Source organism: Schizophyllum commune (genome assembly GCF_000143185.2).
Source record: "Schizophyllum commune H4-8 unplaced genomic scaffold SCHCOscaffold_6, whole genome shotgun sequence".
NCBI classification, from domain to species: Eukaryota; Fungi; Basidiomycota; class Agaricomycetes; order Agaricales; family Schizophyllaceae; genus Schizophyllum; species Schizophyllum commune.
Window position 1 is genome coordinate 2,033,344 of NW_026089543.1, and position 19,711 is coordinate 2,053,054.

Consider the following 19,711-nt stretch of genomic DNA (forward strand, 5'->3'; position numbering starts at 1 on the left):
GCAATCATACGTACCTTGAGCAAACCTCGAACGCTCTGGTTCCAATCATGCAGTGACGTCCACATGGAACAGCAAGCAGTTTTTCTGACAGATTCGAAGTCAAAAGCCTAGGGCAGAAACCAGTCTGCCTCGTGAGAAAATACTTTTCTCATTCTTTGTCTCGTCTGTCGAGTCTCGCCGCTTCCCGCGGCTACGTGCAGACACGACGCCCTGCTCGGGTAGCTGACATACCCAAAGACTCACAAAGCTGGCTTGGGTTGCTCATCCGTACTCTATGGTGGTCACCTGCAAAAAATGTGTCAAAGGCTCTCTCCCACAGGTCCTAGGCTTGCGCAGGACTCGGACTCGGCTCGGCCTTGCGCTACAACACCTTGCGATGACGACTCAAGTTGGGCGCAGCAACTGCTACGTGTTCACGAATGGCAACTACCTATACGCAAGGGATCTCACTTCAACGTTGACATGAGTATTTCCATCTACTCTCAGCCGTAGCTGTCATCCTGCGAGTCCTGCACGGTGATTGGCGACCCTCTGCACACACGCGGCAGTCTTTGCGAATGCTCTGACATTTGCTCCACCACTTATCAGAACAGCCATATTGAAGGAGTACCTACGACGCTGGCGTGTACTTCGCCACGTCTCTCGGTGGAGCTGCCACTTAACCATCTGGAATGGCTATAAGGGCATGCGAGTACGCGACTTCGCCTCCATTGACGAGCCTTGCGACTGCAAGAAGCCTGCTCGCCCGGTATGCGCTACGCCCTAGCTCTTGCGCTTGCGAGCGCACTCGTGTCGGCTGCCCCTCGGCCAGCACATCACCAGCGTCAGGACACCCCGTCTTCAGCGACGGCCTCCTCGTTCCAAGCGTCTGACTCTCTTGTCGCAAGCGATACAGCAGCATCCTTCTCTGCGTCTCTTGCATCCCTTTCCGATGCTGTGGTATCGGGGAGCGTCACCTCTGCGTCCTTCTCTGTGCCACCTTACGCGGTCGAAGTATCGCCGACAGAAGGCCAGCCATCTGCGGCGGCATCATCTGCAGCGCCATCTGCCGCCAGCGTCACATATGGCAATTACTCAGGCTCTGCGTCTTCAGTCTACACCTCGTCAACTACCCCCGCTCCAAGCTCGTCCGGCCTCAACAGTTCAATCATACCGGTGACGGCTACCGTAGACCCCGTTAAGGGTGTATGTATCTCAACTCAACACATAGATCCGAGGCTAACCGCATTCTAGGACCCCGATGGACCTGCGTTCAGCATCGAAACCGGACCCGCGCAGCCCGTGAAAAGCGGCAAAGGCGGTGCGTTGCCTGTCATACACGATGCATATCCAGAAGCCTTTGACTCGTTGACCAACAGCCCCTTTCGCGGGCCCGACGAACGAGAAGATCGACCAGCAAAATCCGGATTTTCTGGGTATGGCACGCTTTTCTTTTGGTTGACCAGCCAACTGAACCGTCTCCAGCTCCTCCAAGCACTGACTTCGGATTCATCGGCAGCGCCAAATGGTCGATGTCGCTCGGGCCAATGCGCCTGCTCGCCGGAGGCTGGGTGCGTCAGGAAGACGAGACCGTGATGCCCTTGGCCGATGGTGCGTTCTTCGCCTTCATTTGTGGCAACGGATTCATGTTTCTGCGCTACAGAGATGGCTGGCGCTGTCAGTAAGTATCTGCGCTAACGTCAAGCTTATGGTCTTCAGCATGCTGACGTCTGTATCTAGTCCACCTCGAGCCGGGCGCAATCCGTGAACTTCATTGGCATAGCATCGCCGAATGGGTCTACGTCATAAATGTCAGTCTTCTCTAAGACGAGCGGTCACATAGTTGGCTCACATCGCACGCAGGGAACGACTCAGATATCTGCGGTGGACACGCAGGGGCGCAACACGTTTGGCACTGCTGTACGTCTCTTGCACATCTCGCTCTGAAATTGATGCTGATGAACTACGTCGCTCAGAACACCGGCGACCTCTGGTATTTCCCGCCTGGTATAGGTCATCATCTTCAGGCAACGTGCGTTGGCACTATGGGCACCAGGTGCAACCACTAATTGACTCAAAATGCTATCTGCAGTGGCGATGCACCCTCAGAGTTTGTGCTTATCTTCAAGACCGGCCTCTTCGACGCATCGAAAACGTTCTTGGTCACGGATTGTATGTGTTGCCGTCTTGTATCTATCTTCTGAGCGTTGACTTCGGCAACCAGGGTTAGCCCACGTTCCCTTTGGCGTCCTTCAGAAGAACTTTGGCGTCGAAGGGACAGACAAATTCACCAAAATACCATCTGAAGAGTTGTACATCTTCCGTGAGTTCATGAATCCTATTTCCTACCCGAATCTGCTAAGAATCACTCTCGCCAGCTGGCGAACGTACGTCCACCTCGTCCCATACAAATACAAGGCCCGAAGTTGACCTATCATCGCTCCAGCGCCTGCACTCGATGGCGCCTCCCTCCCAGACGCGCCGCAAGGCAAGATCCCCAATGAGTTCGTCTTCGCAATGTCGCAGATGGAGCCCGAGCGCTTTGATGGCGGGACGGTGAAAGTCGCGGACTCGTCCAATTTCCCCGCTTCAAAGGAGATCGCGGCCGCGGAAGTGACGCTCGAGCCGGGGGCGATGCGCGAGCTGCATTGGCACACGACGGCGGACGAGTGGACCTTCTTTATGTAGGTGGACTGTCTTTATTGTCTAAGATCTGCGTACTGACAGGGGAATGCAGCGAGGGCAACTGCCGGATGTCGATATTCAACTCGAATGGCGCGCGCACCTTCAACTACGAGCCGGGGGACGTGGGCTACGTACCGATCTCGATGGGTGCGCTAGTCGCGGTATTCTTTTTGCTTTCGCTTAGCTATCTCCAGGCCACTACGTCGAGAACATCGGCAACACGACAGCAAGGTTCCTCGAGATAACGGACTCCAGTACGTCCCAGCCCTCATGGCGCGTTCACATCGAGCGTGAAGCTGACTTTTCCTCCCCCCCTCCTAGCTGAATTCGAAGACATCAGCCTGACGTGCGTCGCACGCTTGATAACATCACTATATTGCTGACACGGTGTTCGCATTGCTCCTTGTATCGCTCACACCGTTTCCCCCCTTCCAGTCAATGGCTCGCCCTGACCCCGCCCGAGATCGTCAAGGCGCATTTCGGAATCGATGACGAGACTGTCCAAGGATTGTCGCAAACGAAGAACAGGGTCGTGCCTGGGCGCAGTGCCAGCGATGCAGCATGAGAGGCGATCTACGATGGCGCCCTTGTCACGATAGTCGATGCTGACTAGGGCATGCATACGGACATGTGCTGGCCTCAATAGCGTGGGGGCCGGCGACTACTAAACCGGACAAGCTGTACGACATGGATTATCTTCTCTTTTCCTCTTGTAATATAGCAGCCATCTTCCGTACCGAGCGGCAATGCAGAGTAAAATATATCATGGACTTCTAAACCGATATCGGTGCACCGAGGCCTTTGGATAAGCCCAAAAACAGCCCGAGACGACGTTCTGCATGTCTTCCCCGAGCAGCTGGACCAAGTAGCATGAGGTGCGTGTATGTCGGTGCCGGGCGCGAACCCATCAGCTGTCATGGAACTTATTCTGTATGTGTATGTCGCTTTGTTATGATCCGCTTTTATAAAGCTTCAACGAAAGTTACCCTAGAAAAGATTGAGCGAAGTCCGAAATGAGACAAGTACTCGTCTCGAGGCTCCACTTTATTGTCGGCCCTGGAACCAAACGCTTCGGAAGAGAGGCAAATACGCTAGGATGCATTGACCTATGCGCGTCAAAGTACCCGTGTCCTTGAGAAGGTGATCTCGCCTGACGAATCCTCTAATCAGTGAGCGTGCCGCATGGCTTGAACGGGTTCCCTCACCATTAGCCTGGCGCACTGGGCGGTCGTGGGGTAGCGCACGCAATTTAGTTCTCTCACCTGCCAGCTACCGCTTCCCCTCCACAAGGCGAGATACAGCGACCGAATAGGAATGGAGCTGGGAATATATGGCGTGCTCTCACCGTCTCTGCGCCCGAGCCTTGGGTCGGTATCGCATTCTTGTTCTGGAACCTAGGCAGAGTGATTCGCCTGTTCTGATTGGGTAGAGCGTACAGAGAGGTGTTTCTTTCACAAGTTTGCGCATGCAAATATCTGATCATCGGCGGAACTGGCCAACGAAGCATGGACGTTCGTGAGAAGGATGAACTTCAACCGTGGGAATGATTTCGGTCAGGGACTTGTTCCCACGACTCGTCCTCTTCACGGTTGAACTTCCGATTTTCGGGCGTACTCTCATCAAGCCGTTCGTGCGTCCTGGAATCGAGTCAAGGCCTTGCCCAGATAACTTGGCATATGCCAGCATGAATCCAGTGGAATGAAGCCGCACGGGAGTCGCGAGTCGAATGAGCTGTGGCGAGATACACGGCTGCATTGCTGCGTCAGCTGTCTCTGACACCGTGGTTCGGGTCTTCGATGACTTCCATCTCCCACATCGGTGTAACCAGATTGACACGGATGTGCGTTCCTGACTAGAGAAGGTACACCCATGCCGTGGTCGAATGCGACAACGTATACTGTCAGTTGGCCGAATAATCGCACAGCTCCTCACATTTTCACAGCTATATAAGATGCAAGCTCGACGGGCTATACTTCCTCAGGCGACTTTTCCGCTTCAGCCCCCTCCTCGGCATCGGTCATGTTTGTCCCCTTCGGCCTTAGTCTCCTGCTCGCCAGCAGCGTCATTGCTGCACCGGCAGCTACCAGCGACTCTGCCGCCGTCTCCTCGTCGTCCGTGGCTTCCACTGTCGACTCTGCAGCACCGTCATCAGCGTCTGCCTCTGCAAGCGCGGCATCGGCATCTCCGTCCTTGACATTGTCCGCCTCCGTGTCGTCCTCTGCCTCGCCATCGGCGTCGGCCCTGGAAGAGGATGGCAGCATAACACCAGTCTCCGTGACGGTTGACCCGGTGCCAACAGCGGCGAACGATGTGGAGTGGGATCCCTACGGTCCTGAGACTACAGTCGAGCCCGTCAGAGGTGGTCTTGGAGGTGAGTCGGGCCAAACATCTATCGCATCGATCGCTCATACCCATCGTTCAGCCCCCTTCTCGGGCCCCACGAACCCGGAGATCGACTTCCAGAACCCTGATCTTCTCGGTACGTCTACTTTTATTCTTTCGTACATTTCTGTCTGACGACCCTCGCAGCACCTCCGAACACCGACTTTGGTAGCGTCGGCTCAGGAAAATGGTCTTTGTCGCTGAGCCCCACCCGCCTTCTCACCGGAGGCTGGGTGCGCTACGAGGACGAGCTTGTCATGCCACTCGGCGATGGTACGCGTGCTTCGCTATCGTGTAGCGTATCGCGACATCGTTTCTCACGCTGCGTTCACAGAGATGGCTGGCGCCAACAGTGCGTATCTGCTGGCGCGCTGGCAACCCTGGGTACGGGACTCACGCATGCCACAGTTCACCTGGAGCCTGGCGCCATTCGTGAGCTCCATTGGCACAGTATCGCAGAATGGGTGTACGTGCTGGCGGTATGCGAAAGATTTTCTTGGTCCTGTGGTATCATTGACTTAACCTGTCGAACAGGGCGAGACGCAGATCTCTGCAGTCGATCAGAAGGGAAGGAACTACTTCGCGACTGCCGTAAGTCATGCCTGCTCGGCCTTGTCTGTCGTGCTCAGCCATCTGCAGAAAACCGGTGACTTGTGGTTCTTCCCTTCCGGCGTTGGTGAGTGATCAACCTGATTCAGTTTGTCAATTACCTGATCTTCTGTTTAGGTCACCATCTGCAGGCCACGTACGTTCAGTCGCGCGACACGAGCTCGAATTGTCCCTAACAATGTGGTCAACAGCGGCGATGGTCCGTCAGAATTCGTGCTGATCTTCAAGACCGGGCTCTTCGATGCTGCGAAGACGTTCCACATAACCGATTGTGAGTGCACCACCGTGCCCACCGAAGGTTAGCGCTCACACATCAATGCAGGGGTCTCGCACATCCCCTTCAGCGTCCTCCAGAAGAATTTCGGCGTCCAGGGTACGGACGCGTTTTCAAAGGCGCCCTCGAAGCAGCTCTACATCTTCCCTCACGAGGTGAGCTCCAGCCACGTTTACTCTCCCTTTTCTTCCACTCACACTCGCACCTCACAGGCCCCCTCGGACGAGACAATCGCTCCGGAGAGCCCACAGGGCGAGATACCGGATCCGTACGTCTTCAACTGGTCCGAGCAGCCGTACGAGGAGTTCGCGGGCGGGAAGGTCAAGACGGTGGACGCGTCGACGTTCAAGGTCTCGAAGGACTTCTCCGCCGCGGAGGTCGTGCTCGAGCCGGGTGCGATGCGCGAGCTACACTGGCACACGTCGGCGGACGAGTGGAGCTTCTTCATCGAGGGCAACCTGCGCTACTCGGTGTTCACGGTGCGTCGGGAGTGTTCTTGTTAGAACAGGACTTTGCTGATGTGAGTGACAGGAAGTCGCGGCGCGCACGTACGACATGTCCCCGGGCGACGTCGGCTACGCGCCCATAAGCTCCGGTATGTCTGTCTCTTTGCTGTGACTCTGATGACGAGCTCACCGGACACGCTCAGGCCACTATATTGAGAACATCGGCAACACGACGGCGCGCTTCCTCGAGGTCATTGACGCTCGTGAGTCACTCCTCTGCCCTACCTTTTCTACCTTCACTGACAATCTCATCAGCTGAGTTCGAGGACATTAGCCTCACGCAATGGCTCGCCCTCACGCCTCCCGAGATCGTCAAGGCGCACTTCGGCGTCGACGACGCGACAGTTGCGGGCTTGTCCAAGACGAAGAACCGGGTCGTCCAGGGTTGAAAGGTCCTCGGAAATGATTTCGCTCGATAATGACTCTGGGATTCTTGTAGTGCATTCCTCCTTCATCCATACCATTCACCGCTCTCTAGAGCCCACTGTTCCAAGACTAAATATCTACTAGACGAATATTGAATGAAAATAGCGACGACCATTCTTACCTAATGTTTCGGATGAGCCGCCGCCTGTAGGTCAAGCACTGAGGGTCCACTGAAATGTGAAATGGAGAACAGGTAAGGGAGGACGGTAGAAGTGCTTATTTGAACGTGCATGCTCTGTCGGGTATAGCCGAGCCTACGAAAAGAGCAAAGTCGGCGCTAGCGGTAAGCGCTGCCAGATTACCTGCTCGCCTCTTCTCATCATGTGGTTGAACGTCGCTCGCCTTCTGGCATGGTATGCGCAGATGATATATGGCATGGTGCGTTGTTGACTGGGTACGCGCGGTACTGGCTCGCGGTACTCACAAGCCTGGTCAGGTCGTAGGATACGGAAGGACTCAAATAGTTGAACGTGAAACGCCGACACTCAGCTCTCTTCCATCCGAAGTCCTCGATGAAGTGGCCAGCTATCTCAGCAGAGCAGACCTGGCATCTCTTTCTCTGGTAGATCGATCCTGCAGTGCTATCTCTCGACCCCACCTCTGGCGCACCTTACCTTCTTTGGCGCCTATAATAACCCTTCTTCCACGAGAATGTTTCGCCATAGATGAATTTGTAATGACAAAGTCGGAGGTGAGGCGCGGTAGGATGACATACTGCTCACACGAGCGACGCACCAAGATCCAATACTTGGTGAGTGACCGTCTCGTAGTATCATATTCGTCACTCATTTACACGGTGGCTTAGCGTGCACTAGACATCCAGAATGACTGCTGGAAGAGAAATCCACGCCTTTTGCAATCAGCCTCCCATGTACAACGGCTCTACCTGCGTCTTTCTCAGCGGAGCGCTACTCACAGTATATACGATCGGAAAGGCACCATTCACATCGACTTGACCAACTTCATCGCCTTTGCCGAGTCTCTCGCACAATGCGGCACAGCGTCCACCCTTTTCCCCAATCTAAGAACCCTTGAGGTTGATTGCAGCTCAGAGGACGGCTTGCCGGCGAGATTGTTGCTTCCCTTCACCAGCCCACGTCTCTCCGTTTTCAGCACTAACTGCCTTGTATCTGGAATGGACGACCATCCAAACTGGAACCATGTCACCGAATTCCGGTTTGCTGAACCGCGACTTGAGGGGAGGGTGTTGAACTCGAGCGTCGCCGAGATTCCTATGTTCACAGCAATACAGTCACGAATTCGAGCTGTAAGAACGCTTGATCTATGCCTCCATCGCGCGCGGGGCCTGCACGCGCTACTTTCCCAGTGCTCGCGCACGCTCTGCAGCCTCAGCCTGACGATCGCGAGTGGCCGCAACAAGCGTGTCGACAGCTTTGCTCTGTACCATCTGCGCCGTCTGACGCTTCGCGGACAGTCTGGCGCCTTCGCATCCGCTCTGCTGGGATCCCCCCATTTGCAGCTCGTCGATGTGCAGCCATCCCTTTCGCGAGGCGAAAGTGACTTCACAGGGATTGTCGATCGCATCGCCCGCGGCTGTCGAAATGACGCACTTCAGCGAGTCCGCATAGTGGGGAAGGCCCGCGTCGTGTGGTCGCTGGCTATGCACCACATCGACCCACTGACCACCTTCGGTAACCTGGTCGAGCTAGAAGTGCGCGCGTCGTCCCACATCGCCTTGGGCGATGCCGATTACGACTTGCTGGCCCAGCGCTTGCCGCGATTGCATGTCTTCAAAGTAAGCGATATAGACTTTGCCGCTGCTCCTCGGGAGCCCCCACAACGGCCCGCCACCCTGCATGCGTTGGTCTCATTCGCCACGCGTTGTCCCGACCTTCGGCAGCTGTCTCTCGAGATTCATGAGGCGGAGACCGTGCCCTCACTTGCGGAAGGGCTACTTGCCGTAACGCTGCCGACCAAGGCCAGCCAGGTCGACGAGCTGGGGGTTGGCTCGGGCGGCAAGGCCATCTCTCCCGCTGATGTGGCCAGTTTCTTACGTCTCCTCTTCCCCTCCCTCCGGCACCTCAAAGTGTCCCAATGTTGCGACCGAGAGGCGTGGAACGCGGTGGAGAAAATGGTCATGGCGCCGAAGGATGCTGAGCATTGAGGGATACGCAACTCATCTTGACACGTAGCATGAGATGTTGGCGACATGCTCCTGGGGACGATCAGTATTAGATAAGTCCCTTCGATAGACATCGACGACACTGGACTACATGCGCCCGTCCATTCACCTGTCATCCTCAGGCGGCAAGGCCCGCGAGTGCATGGGCACCGTCTGAAAGACGAATTACCACACATACGTTACTCACACACGCACCTATCTTGAACTTCTTGGAGCAGCCCCCACCGGAAGACACTCTTGATGATAGTACGGCCGTCCAATAGAGCTTCGAATCCTCGGGATAAATACACAACACAACAATCATGTACTCTAAGCCGCAATCGGCTTGCTATCTTTTTGTGCTAGAGTGATGTATCAGTCAAGTTACCTACTACCGTAAACATACTGAGGACTTACCCATCGTTATACGATCCCCCAACGAAAGCGCAATGCCCTGCGTCTTGCTGCGTATCCGCACATGGCCCGTGATCGTCCCGTTCTCCGTCCGCTCGACGCTTAAGTTCGCGAGCGCGTCCTCGCCAAAGAGGCTTCGCGCATACATGTTGGCGGAGAGGAAGTCGCAGTCGCCGGATAAGGCGCCCTCGGGCGTCAGACACGACATATTCGTCGCCTTCATGACGAGCTGGAGGTAGTCGCGGGGGTCACTAAGAAGGGTGTAAGTCAGAGTGAGATTGCTGGGGCAGAGGGCGAACGTACGACATGGTGGAGTTGCCAACGTTGACGCGGTTCTCCCACTCAAACTCGGTCCACATGCTACGGAACTGGAGCAAGTCCGTCAGACAACAAGAAATGAAGTTGATAAAGCAAAACCCGTACCTGTGCTTCGTTGCAGTACGCGGGCTTGATGTAGTCCATAATGTCGATGTGGATGTCGTTCAAGATCACGCATGACTCCGCCAAGTTCGGGCCCTCCCAGAGGATGCTACCAAAGATGACACCAGTTTCTGTCGAGGAAACCTAATGACACTGTCAGTTCTGAACCTCGATGGGTTATAGGCGTCGGTTGACCTTGATAGTCGCCTTGATGCTCTGGAAGCCATGCGGGCCGATGGTGTATACCGCAGGTCGCTCGACGATCTTGAGGTCGCCAAGGGTTGCGAAGTCAAGACAGAGGTTCTGCAACGTGTTGGCGGTCTGATTGACCAAGAGGACGTCTATCGCGGTATTTGTCAGCTCATTGCTGGCGGGGAGCAAGAAATGACTGCTCACCGAGGATGATGTCGAATCCGTGCATCTTGACATATGCCTCAGCGTATATGGGGTCGGAGAAGCCTACCGGGGCCAGTCAGCACAGAAATATCACAAGTCAACTCAAGCGGCGCACCAGTCAGCTGCGATATCCTGCTAAGGTTCGAGATGAAGTCCTCCTGGACATCGCCCGCACCCGTCGCCCGAATAACATCCTCATCATCCTGGTACAGAAGTTCAGCATATATCCCGACGACCGAGAGACATCACATACATCGATGATATCGTCCGCCGCCTTCTTCGAGAACTGGCTGAACGTGATCAGGTCGTCCACCTGCACAACCGCAGGCTTTGCCGACTCCGCCGCCTTCGCTTCCGCTGCGCGTTTCTAGACGTCACATGTTCAGCGACAACAATATACAACGATGCAATGACCAGCCATACCTCCTGCGCACCGAGCATGCGCGTATACGCCGTCTGCGAGTCGCGGAGGAAGATATCGTGCACGGCCTTCTCGTCCTCAAGCTCGCTGAGGGTCTGAATGCACTGCATGATGCGCTCGTTCGAGTCCTCGTCGATCTGTACGGTCACGAACTTGGACTGCCCGACGCGGATGACGGATGCCATGATGAGCATCGCCTGATAGTCATTGTTGGTATATGCTGCATACAACGACTTGAGAGAGCAGAACGTACTTCAGCGCGCAGCCCATTGAGCGCATCCTTATCTTCGCTGAGCTCGGAGAAGCGTAGGACGAGCTTTGTGAGCGCGACAGCAAGTACGGCGCCGGTGAAGAAGTCGCCACCGAGGATGAGAGCTGAGAAATACGTCAGCAACATAGTACAGACAATAATCAGGGAGAAAAGTTACACACCTCTCAACGGCGGCTTCGACTTAGTGCTCGGCACGCTCGAGGGTCCAGCGGTCGAGTAAGCCGTTTCCGTAGCATACGTGCCATCCGCCAACACCTTTGGCCTCGTCGACGTCTTCACGCCCTCCTCCGCATCTTCGCCACCCTCCGCATCCACTGTCCCCGCAGCCTCATCCAGCGCCCGCTGCTCCGACGCCAAAATCGGAATCTCGCCCAGCACCTTGCGCACCTCCTGCATCGTCGCCTGGATGTCCGGCACCTCCGCAACGTACTCGCCAAGGATCCAGAGCACGCCGCGGAAGACCTTGCCAGACTTGATGCTCGGGAGCGTCGAGACGAGGTGCGTGGTTATGGAGGGGCGGAGCGCGGGGAACTTCTCGACGACCTCGCGCACGAAGGCGACGACGTCGAGCGCGGAGGGGTTGTTGGTGTCACCGAGGAAGTCCATGAGGGAGTGCACGACGCTGGCGGCGACCTCGGAGAACTTGATGGCAGTGACGTGGATGGACTGGATGAGGAGCTGGCGGTATTCGGGAGCCTGGATCGCGAGAATGTGAGCGATGGGACCCAAAATGGGAGCGGGACTGCTTACCTTCTCGAAGTCAACCTCCTGCGTCTTCTGCAGCTGCTTCTTCAGGTACATGACTACCTCCTCGACGTTGCGGCTCGAAGTCATACTCAGGATGATGCTCATGGCTTTGCGGCGGACTTCAATATCGGTGCTACAAGAATCTGTGAGCTTTGTCTCGGCCCAAAATTCGAAGGCGGCGCACCTGCTAGAGAGGACTGGCAGAACGTCCATGACCAAGCCGTCAAGAACATGTCCATGTCGTGCGCGAAGATTGTTGAGACGGTCGAGCACGATGAGCTTGACGTTATTGTCGGACTCCTTCACGATGAGGTTTACAAGGCAAGAGGCGGCAGCTTCAGATAGTAGGTCAGCGATATGAAGAATCTGCGCGTCCGACGCTCGCACCTTTGATCGCGGCAGGGTTCTGGGTGAGAGTCGTGAGGGTCGTAGCAGCTTCGTACTTGACGGCGTGTGATGAGACGTTGAGCAGCTCGAATATACATCTAATGTAACGGGACTAGAGGACGTTCAGCATCCGGATGGGACATCGCAGGTCATTGACTCACCCTGTTTGCTGACTCTGACTTGCAGTCCAATCGTATGACCTCAATAATGGCCATTTGCAGTGCTTCGTCCAGCGAAGGAATCGAGTCGTATATGCTGAGTATATATTCGACCGCCTTCGGCATCGAGCAGTGTGCGAGGAAGACGAAGGCGTTGCGCTTGCACGTCGAGTCGGACTCGGCGACGAGGAAGGTGGACATGAGCTCGGGGGCATCGGGGATGAGGTGCTCGAACTCGTTGTAGATGGAGTAGACGGCGAAGACGGCGTTCTTGCGCACGTATGAGTGCCGGTGCTCGAGGCAGGAGCGGCATGTGGGGATGAGGGGTTCGAGGAGCTCCTGGTCCTTGGCGATCTTCTGCAGGAAGCGGAGGGTCGCGCCGCGGATGTATTCGTTGGGATGTTGCTGAGATGGTGGGTGAGCGCCTGCGCGTACATAGAGCGGACGCGTCGCGTACCAGGTCATTCCGGATCGCATTGCTATGAGATGTCAATACACTTCCCAGTCGCCAGGGCCTTTAGCACTCACACGACAAGGATCATCTCCTGCTTGAGCTTGCCGGTCTCGTCATATTTCGGGCATACCTCCCAATAGAAGTGCAGCAACTTCTTGAGATGCTTGTTCTTCGAGGGCAGCACATATTGAATGATGGGCATCAACAACGTCGGCTATACCGCGTCGTCAGCACCTCTCCTCCCAGCTGAACGTATGTACGCGCCTGTGGGTTGCCATTGATGGTCGATACTATGATCTTCTTCAAGGTGTCAATCTTGACCTCGTCCGAGCCCTTTTGCAGCGAATTGCGGAGGTCCGACGCGGATGGATACTCGCCAATCGCCTCATTGACGACGGTGTAGCAGGGGGGCTCGGCGACCATGATTGCAAAACGCGTCCTCAACGCGAAGTCCGACGACGTCCAGCGGAACGTGGCTGCTTGGTTCTGTTTGCCGCGTCTTCGGCATTCGCCGACCTGGACCCACAAGTTCGACTTGCACCATCAGCGTCTTATTGCCAGACTTGAGAGTAGGACCACCACCACAGAATAGTTGATAGGGATAACAGAATATTTCCTGCTGTACTGCCTGGCGAAGAGGCTTGGCTAATGGCTACATAAGGTCTTGTCTAAGGCATTACTGTCCTCGTGAGTCGTAATCTATGTGAATACCTCTATATCGCTCTAAACGTAAACCACGATCTTTTCTCTCTCACCCTCCATCGTTCTCAAACTTCCGAATCCTGCCACTAAACCTTTCCCATAGCCTCCATTTCCGCAGGCGTCGTTCTCGACAAGGGGTTCCGCTGTCGAAGCTTCTCCCCGTAGAACCACAAATATATTGGGAATGGTATGCCCAGGAGGATCGCGAGGCCTGTGAAGAGCTCTTAGTTGATACAATAAAGGAAGTGATGAATGTGTAACGAACCTCCCAACAATGAGTTTGCCCCGCCCATACCCATCGCTTTGAACATCTGCTTCCCGAACAACGGGAACGCGAAGCCAAGCATAGAGCGCAAGAACTAGGCACGGAAGATCACAGTCAGTACGAGCGCAACTGATTGATTGCATTGAAACGTACCGTGGCGGCTGACACCGCGCTCGCGGCGTACGTGAAGGTGTCGACGAGGTAGAGTTGTATCGGCAGGCTGAGGTGATAAACCGCGTCAGAGTATTTTCTTTCAAACATGCGCAGAGAGTACTAACAATGCAGTCATTTGCCCTGCATAGGAAAGAGGTCAGGGGCATAGCGCACGAGAGCGAATCATAACACGCACCGAAACCAAAGATCCCGGACCCAATGATCGGCATAATCCAATGAATCTTGGCCTCTGCTGACCACCCGTACCAGCTATAGAAAAATCCTTCAGCTCGCACTACTTGACGACAGCGTAAACAGGAAACTCACAAAACCCCAATAGGAACAAAAAACGACCCCACAATCAGTACAGGTACGCGGTACTCCGGCTTGCCCTTCCCGTCGTTGTGCTTCTTCGAGAGGTGGTGGTAAGCCGCGTCCCCGAATTTCGCGCCAAAAATGGCGGAGATTAGGAACCCGACGCCCAGCCCAATGTATGCAAGGCCGCCAATTCCGGTGGAGAAGCCGTAGGTGGAGTGAAAGAAGTCGGCAAAGGTGGCGAACATGAGGAAGTAGATGCCGTACATGCTGAGGAAGGAAAAGTCAGTTTCGGGAGGGGGGCGGCAGAGTCAGGGACGGACGAAGGTAGGGAGAGGAGGAGGCGAGAGACGCAGATCCAACTATAACGAAATTGCGGAAGGGCGAAGAACGGCTACTCACAACGCCATATACAGACACAACAACCCACAAATTGCACTCCTCGTCAACAGCACAGTCGGCCTACTCAAGCTCGCCCACAAGACGCGGCCCTTATCCATATAGGCGTGCGCGAAGAGCGGATGCGCCTCCGTCCAGCGCTCGATCTCGCCCGTGGCCTGGATGGAGTGTGAGTCGACGACAATTTGCACAGCAGACGATACCGTCACTGTGCTGCATAGATTGACTGCTCACCTTCGCTCTCCTGACCCTCACCACCGGCGCAAACGTCTCGCGCAGGAATGGCACCCCAAGCAAGAGCGTCGAGCCGTTGAGGCACGCGATGAAGACGAAGACGTACTTCACGCCTACTTGCTCGGTGATGAAGCCGCAGCAGATGGGCCCGACGATGGGGCCCATGAGGGGGCCTGGGAGGGGGTTGAGTTGTGATGCAAAGCTGGTAGAGAAAAGGAGGGAGGGAGAATGGTAGAGAAGGAGGAGCGGCAGGAGGGAGAGATGATGTGCGGGAAGGAGTCGCTCACCTAGTGAGTACGCTGCCATCGCGGAGGACCGCTCGCGCTCGCTGAAGATGTCGCCGATAGACCCAGGGCCGATGGCCACGGGGGCAGAGCCAGCGAAACCGCCTGAAGAAACGAAGTCAGACTGATGCAAAATATGACTACGGAGTAGCGCACGCACTAAGAAACCTCAGAGCGATGAGCGATCCTGCCGTCGGGGCATACGCGCACGCCAGATTCAAAGCTAGGGAAATGACGGCCGTAATGTGGTAGACCTACTCGCGAGATATTTGAGGAAGTGTTCGGATGAGAAGAGTGGGATTTCGACTCACGTATGTTCGCCCGTACATCTCAGAGATCGGTCCAATGAACAAGGGCTACAGCAAAGAGACATTGCGTGTCAGAAAACAATTCCAAGTACATGGCGCGGTCCACGGTACGACGAGTACAAATGTGCCACCTACTCACACCGATCGCCATGGACAAGAGATATATCGACAGACACAACGCCTCCACCGTCGGGTTCGTGATTCCATACCGCATCGCCAGCTCAGGTAAGCCCGACGAGATCGCAGAAGAGGTCAGAGGCGAGACGAAGGTGTACCACGATACGATGATCGCGGCGAGCCATTTCCGACCAGGAGCCCAGTTCCGAGGGTTGGCGGGATCGTCCTGCCAGTTGTCGTCGAGGTTTTCGACCGCTTCGAGGACCTTGTCTTCTGGGATGGCGGACTCGCCATGTCCGTTGGACACGACTTGCGCGAGGCCGAGCCCTGGCACGCTATGATGTGGCGAAGGAGCAATATGCGTCGCGGTGGACGAGGCGATGGAATTGACGCGCGTGAGTGAGGCGGTCGGGGTGGCTTCCGCCATCGAGCAGAACGGCGCAGAACGAGCGCGGCGAGGACGAGGACTGGGCAAAGTACCTCGCGAACGGCCGTTCGTATATACCTTTATACCACGGCACTTCGGTTTAGGCGCCCAGGACGACGCGAGGGGACTCGCTGCATGACGTGCCCAGGCGTCCGACGGACCGCTGTGTTTGCCTGAGGGCGGAGCGGCGCGTCGCGCTCAGGTTCCGGTTTCAAAGTGGCTGAAGATTTGATCCCGGTGCATCCATCTGCAAGAGGCCGACGAGAGCCGGACGCGGAGAAAGGGTGCCTCCATAATGAAGGGACGCTCATCTTCATGCTTTTGGACGTGCGGGTCGACGGGAAGCTCTGCGCGGGATGCCCTCATAAACGGGATTCGAGTCTAGTGTCGAATTCGTGGCACTGAAAGAAGAGCTTCGATTTTACTGCTCGCAGGTCGAGAGTCTCTGACTGTTCTCCCGGACTTTCAGCAGAAAGTCTCGTAGCGCACATTGTGCTGCATCGTCGGGTGCCGACCTGCGGCCCATGGGGAGCAGATGGGGAAGCTGTTGATGCGACTTGGCAACAGAAAAGGGCATCGACCAAATATTTGGTTGCTGGACAATGGACGCCACATGAGCCACGTGCACGGGCGCTTGAGTGCGCGATGCATATCTCCGTCAGCGATTGTTCTGCCCTTGTACTACGTGATGTCCACTCGTGCGCGCTCTCATATCGCTTGACATGCGGAAAGTTGATGCCAATTTACAGCAGCGGCGCGGCGAGCGAAGCCAAAGATCGTGCGTGCGCCTTTACTTTACCATCATCACTCCCTGTTAACCAGCAAGGTCTGACAGAAACCACCACGAAAGGTAAAGACAACAGAGACGTGCACTGGACACTCGTTCACCTCTACCCCAGCACGGCAACGATATCTCTATTGACCAAACATGGGCCGAACTCGCACGCAACATACGCGAGATTCAGAACAACAATGCCAGCAACCTCTCCTTCGAGCACAACTACCGCTTCGCGTACAACATGGTCCTCTTACGACACGGAGAGAAGCTATATAATGGCGTCAAGCAGCTCGTCGCAGAGAACCTCGAAACTCTAGCTCAAGAGCGCATCATCCCCGTCTTCCCCACGGGCATGGTCAAGGACGGCCCTCAACTCAGCCAGGAGAGCGAGATCCTGCTCAAGGCGCTGAAGTCAGTATGGGATGACCACACAAGCAACATGACGCGGCTAGGGCAGATCTTGCAATACATGGTGCGTGCTAATATCCTTCCCCACGTCTATATATTGACGAAGGCAGTAGGACCGCGTTCACACCAAATCCGCGAACGTGCCCCCGACGTGGGACGTAGGACTTGACCTCTTCTTGCGCCACATCCTCCGCTCGCCGATCAAGGATCATCTTGTTAGCGCCGTCCTGAACGAGATCCAGTATGAACGCGAAGGCTACATGATCAATCGCTCGACCGTCAAGGGCTGCGTCGACGTCTTCCTTGGTCTCATAGCCGATGCCGACACGCAGGAGACTGTTTACAAGAGAGACCTTGAGCCTCCCTTCCTCAAGGAAAGCGAGGCTTTCTACCGTGCTGAAGGAGAGCGATTAGCGGAGACATGCGACTCGCCAGAATACCTGCGTCGGGTGCGTCACCCTCAAATCATGTTTATACTACTTCTGACAACATAACGTCCAGGCGGAATCCCACTTTCTTGCCGAAGAGGACCGAATACACCACTACCTGCACCACCAGACCGAACCCGCACTACGAAGCATCCTCCAAGACCACCTCCTCTCCCGCCACCTAACACACATCCTCTCCGCCCCGACAGGCCTCGACTCCATGCTGGACATGGACAAGTACGATGACCTCGATCGGCTGTTTCGCCTCTTCTCCATGGTGCCGGCAGGTATCCCTTCCCTCAAGCGGGCGCTACGAGAGTCAATATCGCGGCGAGGAAAGGAGATTAACCAGCTGTCCCTTGGTGGGAGTGCCGAGCCCAAGGCTGAACCGGAGAAGGGGAAAGGCAAGGGCAAAGCCCGCGCCACGGCTCAGTCGGATGCGCTGTCCTCCGCTTTGCGATGGGTACAGGATGTGTTGAACCTGAAGGACAAGTTCGACACCGCGTGGGAGAAGTCCTTCCAGAGCAACAGGGACGTCGAGAGCACTTTGAACGAGGTAAGTCGCATCTGGATTGGCTTGCTGCAGCTCACTGACATCCATTCAGGCATTTGGCACGTTCATCAACATGAACGAGAAATCACCGGAGTTCATATCATTGTTCATCGACGATCATCTGAAGCGCGGGCTCAAGGGCGTAAGTATCGCTTCCCCCCTTTGTTATTTCCAGCTCTAATCGTCTACCCAGAAATCTGACGACGAAGTCGAACAAGTGCTCGACAAGACCATCACCGTCTTCCGCTACATCACCGAAAAGGACGTCTTCGAGCGCTACTACAAAGCACACCTCTCCAAGCGGCTTCTCAACGCACGCTCCGTCTCCGACGACGCCGAGCGCGGCATGCTCGCCAAGCTCAAGGTCGAGTGCGGCTTCCAGTTCACGCAGAAGCTCGAGGGCATGTTCCACGACATGAAGATCTCCGCGGAGCACATGGACAAATTCCGTGCGCACCTGCTGAGGGGGACGTCGTTGCAACCGCCGGCGGAGGTGTCGGTGATCGTGATGACCTCGACGTTCTGGCCGGTCTCGATGGTGCCGGTGCCGTGCGCGATGCCGGGGGTGCTGCTGAAGAGCTGCCAGGCGTATGAGAGGTTCTATATGTCGCAGCATAGTGGAAGGAGGTTGACGTGGCAGCCGTCGTTGGGGCATGCGGATGTGAGGGTGCGTTTCAATGCAAGGACGCATGATCTGAATGTGTCGACAATGGCGCTCGTCGTTTTGCTGTTATTCGAGGATGTCGAGGACGATCAGTTCTTGACTTATAAGGTGCGTCGTAGTGTACTTGACCTCGTAGGATAGTCACGCTTACCCAACGTTTGCTACAGGAAATCAAGGAGGCTACGGGCATCGCGGACGCCGAGCTGCAGCGACATCTGCAGTCCCTCGCCTGCGCGAAGTTCAAGATCCTCAAGAAGCACCCGCACGGCCGCGACGTTGACCCCTCCGACTCCTTCTCCTTCAACGCCGACTTCAGCGCGCCGATGCAGAAGATCAAGATCAGCACCATCTCCTCGCGGCCCGAGACGAACGACGAGCGGAAGGAGACGCGCGACCACATTGACGAGGAGCGCAGGCATCAGACGGATGTGAGTGCATGGTTAAAGGTCGGCAAGGATGGATGCACTAACATCTTATACGCAGGCATGCATCGTGCGCATTATGAAGGACAGGAAGCGGTGTGGGCACAACGACCTCATCAACGAGGTGACCCGGCAGCTGTCCTCGCGCTTCCACCCCAATCCGCTGGATATCAAGAAGCGGATCGAGAACTTAATAGAGGTATGGTCATCTTGGGTTTTGCTTCTTGTCAGATGACCTGACATTCTCGTTCAGCGCGAATACCTCGAACGCTGCGACGACCGCAAGTCATACAATTACCTAGTGCGTCTTCTGCTTACGTGCGCGTTGCAGCTTGCTCATCCCAGCCCAGGCCTGAGACGAGGATGTATGCCCTCATGTGTATCGCGTATATACGCTCACTGTATCACCAACATTGTTATATCGCATCTTTTGAGTTTCTTTGGCCGTATCGACGCGGCACCTCCACGCTCCGTCGACTGGACTGCATCACCGCAGTCTTTTGATGGGAGCTCTCTTCACTGACAGATGCAACACAATAAGCTCACAATGACATCTCTGTTATTGTGGTCAGCGCGCTCGCGCTCGGTCAATGTGAATACACG

The 19,711-nt window shown here is 55.7% G+C and overlaps 6 protein-coding genes across 6 annotated transcripts; 4 read left to right on the top strand and 2 right to left on the bottom strand.

Moving 5' to 3' along the window:
- Nucleotides 1–750: 750 nt before the first annotated feature.
- SCHCODRAFT_01213237 (Bicupin, oxalate decarboxylase/oxidase) lies at nucleotides 751–3,294 on the top strand (the record flags this gene model as incomplete). The annotated part of the gene is made up of 16 exons (XM_003032034.3): nucleotides 751–1,185; nucleotides 1,234–1,300; nucleotides 1,359–1,415; nucleotides 1,465–1,590; nucleotides 1,643–1,660; nucleotides 1,720–1,790; nucleotides 1,843–1,899; nucleotides 1,956–2,011; nucleotides 2,072–2,151; nucleotides 2,204–2,302; nucleotides 2,358–2,366; nucleotides 2,426–2,663; nucleotides 2,717–2,811; nucleotides 2,859–2,918; nucleotides 2,986–3,010; nucleotides 3,100–3,294. 16 exons carry the CDS (start codon nucleotides 751–753, stop codon nucleotides 3,227–3,229), a joined length of 1,623 nt encoding a protein of 540 aa, XP_003032080.1. The 3' UTR covers nucleotides 3,230–3,294.
- Nucleotides 3,295–4,248: 954 nt separating this feature from the next.
- On the top strand, nucleotides 4,249–6,824 carry SCHCODRAFT_0257097 (Bicupin, oxalate decarboxylase/oxidase; the record flags this gene model as incomplete). The annotated part of the gene is given in 16 exon segments (XM_050343837.1): nucleotides 4,249–5,035; nucleotides 5,087–5,143; nucleotides 5,194–5,319; nucleotides 5,345–5,398; nucleotides 5,455–5,525; nucleotides 5,581–5,637; nucleotides 5,686–5,722; nucleotides 5,773–5,791; nucleotides 5,847–5,926; nucleotides 5,978–6,077; nucleotides 6,122–6,127; nucleotides 6,140–6,197; nucleotides 6,223–6,408; nucleotides 6,461–6,524; nucleotides 6,579–6,638; nucleotides 6,691–6,824. 16 exon segments carry the CDS (start codon nucleotides 4,684–4,686, stop codon nucleotides 6,822–6,824), a joined length of 1,461 nt encoding a protein of 486 aa, XP_050200188.1. The 5' UTR covers nucleotides 4,249–4,683.
- Nucleotides 6,825–7,170: 346 nt separating this feature from the next.
- SCHCODRAFT_02579404 (uncharacterized protein) lies at nucleotides 7,171–9,118 on the top strand. The gene is made up of 3 exons (XM_003032032.3): nucleotides 7,171–7,239; nucleotides 7,298–7,612; nucleotides 7,667–9,118. Exons 1-3 carry the CDS (start codon nucleotides 7,183–7,185, stop codon nucleotides 8,984–8,986), a joined length of 1,692 nt encoding a protein of 563 aa, XP_003032078.1. The 5' UTR covers nucleotides 7,171–7,182; the 3' UTR covers nucleotides 8,987–9,118.
- A 256-nt stretch (nucleotides 9,119–9,374) lies between these two features.
- SCHCODRAFT_02502917 (Coatomer, beta subunit) lies at nucleotides 9,375–13,074 on the bottom strand (the record flags this gene model as incomplete). The annotated part of the gene is made up of 17 exons (XM_003031606.1): nucleotides 9,375–9,648; nucleotides 9,704–9,765; nucleotides 9,821–9,961; nucleotides 10,013–10,158; nucleotides 10,214–10,276; nucleotides 10,329–10,416; nucleotides 10,467–10,580; nucleotides 10,637–10,831; nucleotides 10,888–11,009; nucleotides 11,067–11,601; nucleotides 11,656–11,785; nucleotides 11,837–11,987; nucleotides 12,040–12,151; nucleotides 12,201–12,602; nucleotides 12,655–12,676; nucleotides 12,726–12,865; nucleotides 12,904–13,074. The coding sequence occupies 17 exons, from the start codon at nucleotides 13,072–13,074 to the stop codon at nucleotides 9,375–9,377; spliced, it is 2,868 nt and encodes a 955-aa protein (XP_003031652.1).
- Nucleotides 13,075–13,577: 503 nt separating this feature from the next.
- Nucleotides 13,578–15,855, bottom strand: SCHCODRAFT_02668151 (MFS general substrate transporter; the record flags this gene model as incomplete). The annotated part of the gene is made up of 10 exons (XM_003031605.1): nucleotides 13,578–13,712; nucleotides 13,772–13,838; nucleotides 13,964–14,041; nucleotides 14,099–14,356; nucleotides 14,489–14,643; nucleotides 14,720–14,892; nucleotides 15,007–15,108; nucleotides 15,164–15,257; nucleotides 15,315–15,359; nucleotides 15,451–15,855. 10 exons carry the CDS (start codon nucleotides 15,853–15,855, stop codon nucleotides 13,578–13,580), a joined length of 1,512 nt encoding a protein of 503 aa, XP_003031651.1.
- A 674-nt stretch (nucleotides 15,856–16,529) lies between these two features.
- On the top strand, nucleotides 16,530–19,574 carry SCHCODRAFT_02627009 (Cullin-domain-containing protein). The gene is made up of 12 exons (XM_003032031.2): nucleotides 16,530–16,553; nucleotides 16,605–16,633; nucleotides 16,691–16,705; nucleotides 16,755–17,105; nucleotides 17,155–17,490; nucleotides 17,543–18,025; nucleotides 18,075–18,164; nucleotides 18,216–18,794; nucleotides 18,854–19,114; nucleotides 19,170–19,307; nucleotides 19,362–19,409; nucleotides 19,459–19,574. Exons 1-12 carry the CDS (start codon nucleotides 16,544–16,546, stop codon nucleotides 19,462–19,464), a joined length of 2,346 nt encoding a protein of 781 aa, XP_003032077.1. The 5' UTR covers nucleotides 16,530–16,543; the 3' UTR covers nucleotides 19,465–19,574.
- The last annotated feature ends 137 nt before the right edge of the window (nucleotides 19,575–19,711 follow it).

Coding starts and splice junctions, on each gene's coding strand:
- SCHCODRAFT_02579404 (XM_003032032.3), top strand. CDS start 7,183: ATGTGGTTGAACGTCGCTCGCCTTCTGGCATGGTATGCGCAGATGATA. Junction 7,240..7,297: donor CGCAGATGATATATGGCATG/GTGCGTTGTTGA, acceptor AAGCCTGGTCAG/GTCGTAGGATACGGAAGGAC. Junction 7,613..7,666: donor GCACCAAGATCCAATACTTG/GTGAGTGACCGT, acceptor ACGGTGGCTTAG/CGTGCACTAGACATCCAGAA.
- SCHCODRAFT_02627009 (XM_003032031.2), top strand. Junction 18,795..18,853: donor ATCAGTTCTTGACTTATAAG/GTGCGTCGTAGT, acceptor CGTTTGCTACAG/GAAATCAAGGAGGCTACGGG. Junction 19,308..19,361: donor GGATCGAGAACTTAATAGAG/GTATGGTCATCT, acceptor ATTCTCGTTCAG/CGCGAATACCTCGAACGCTG.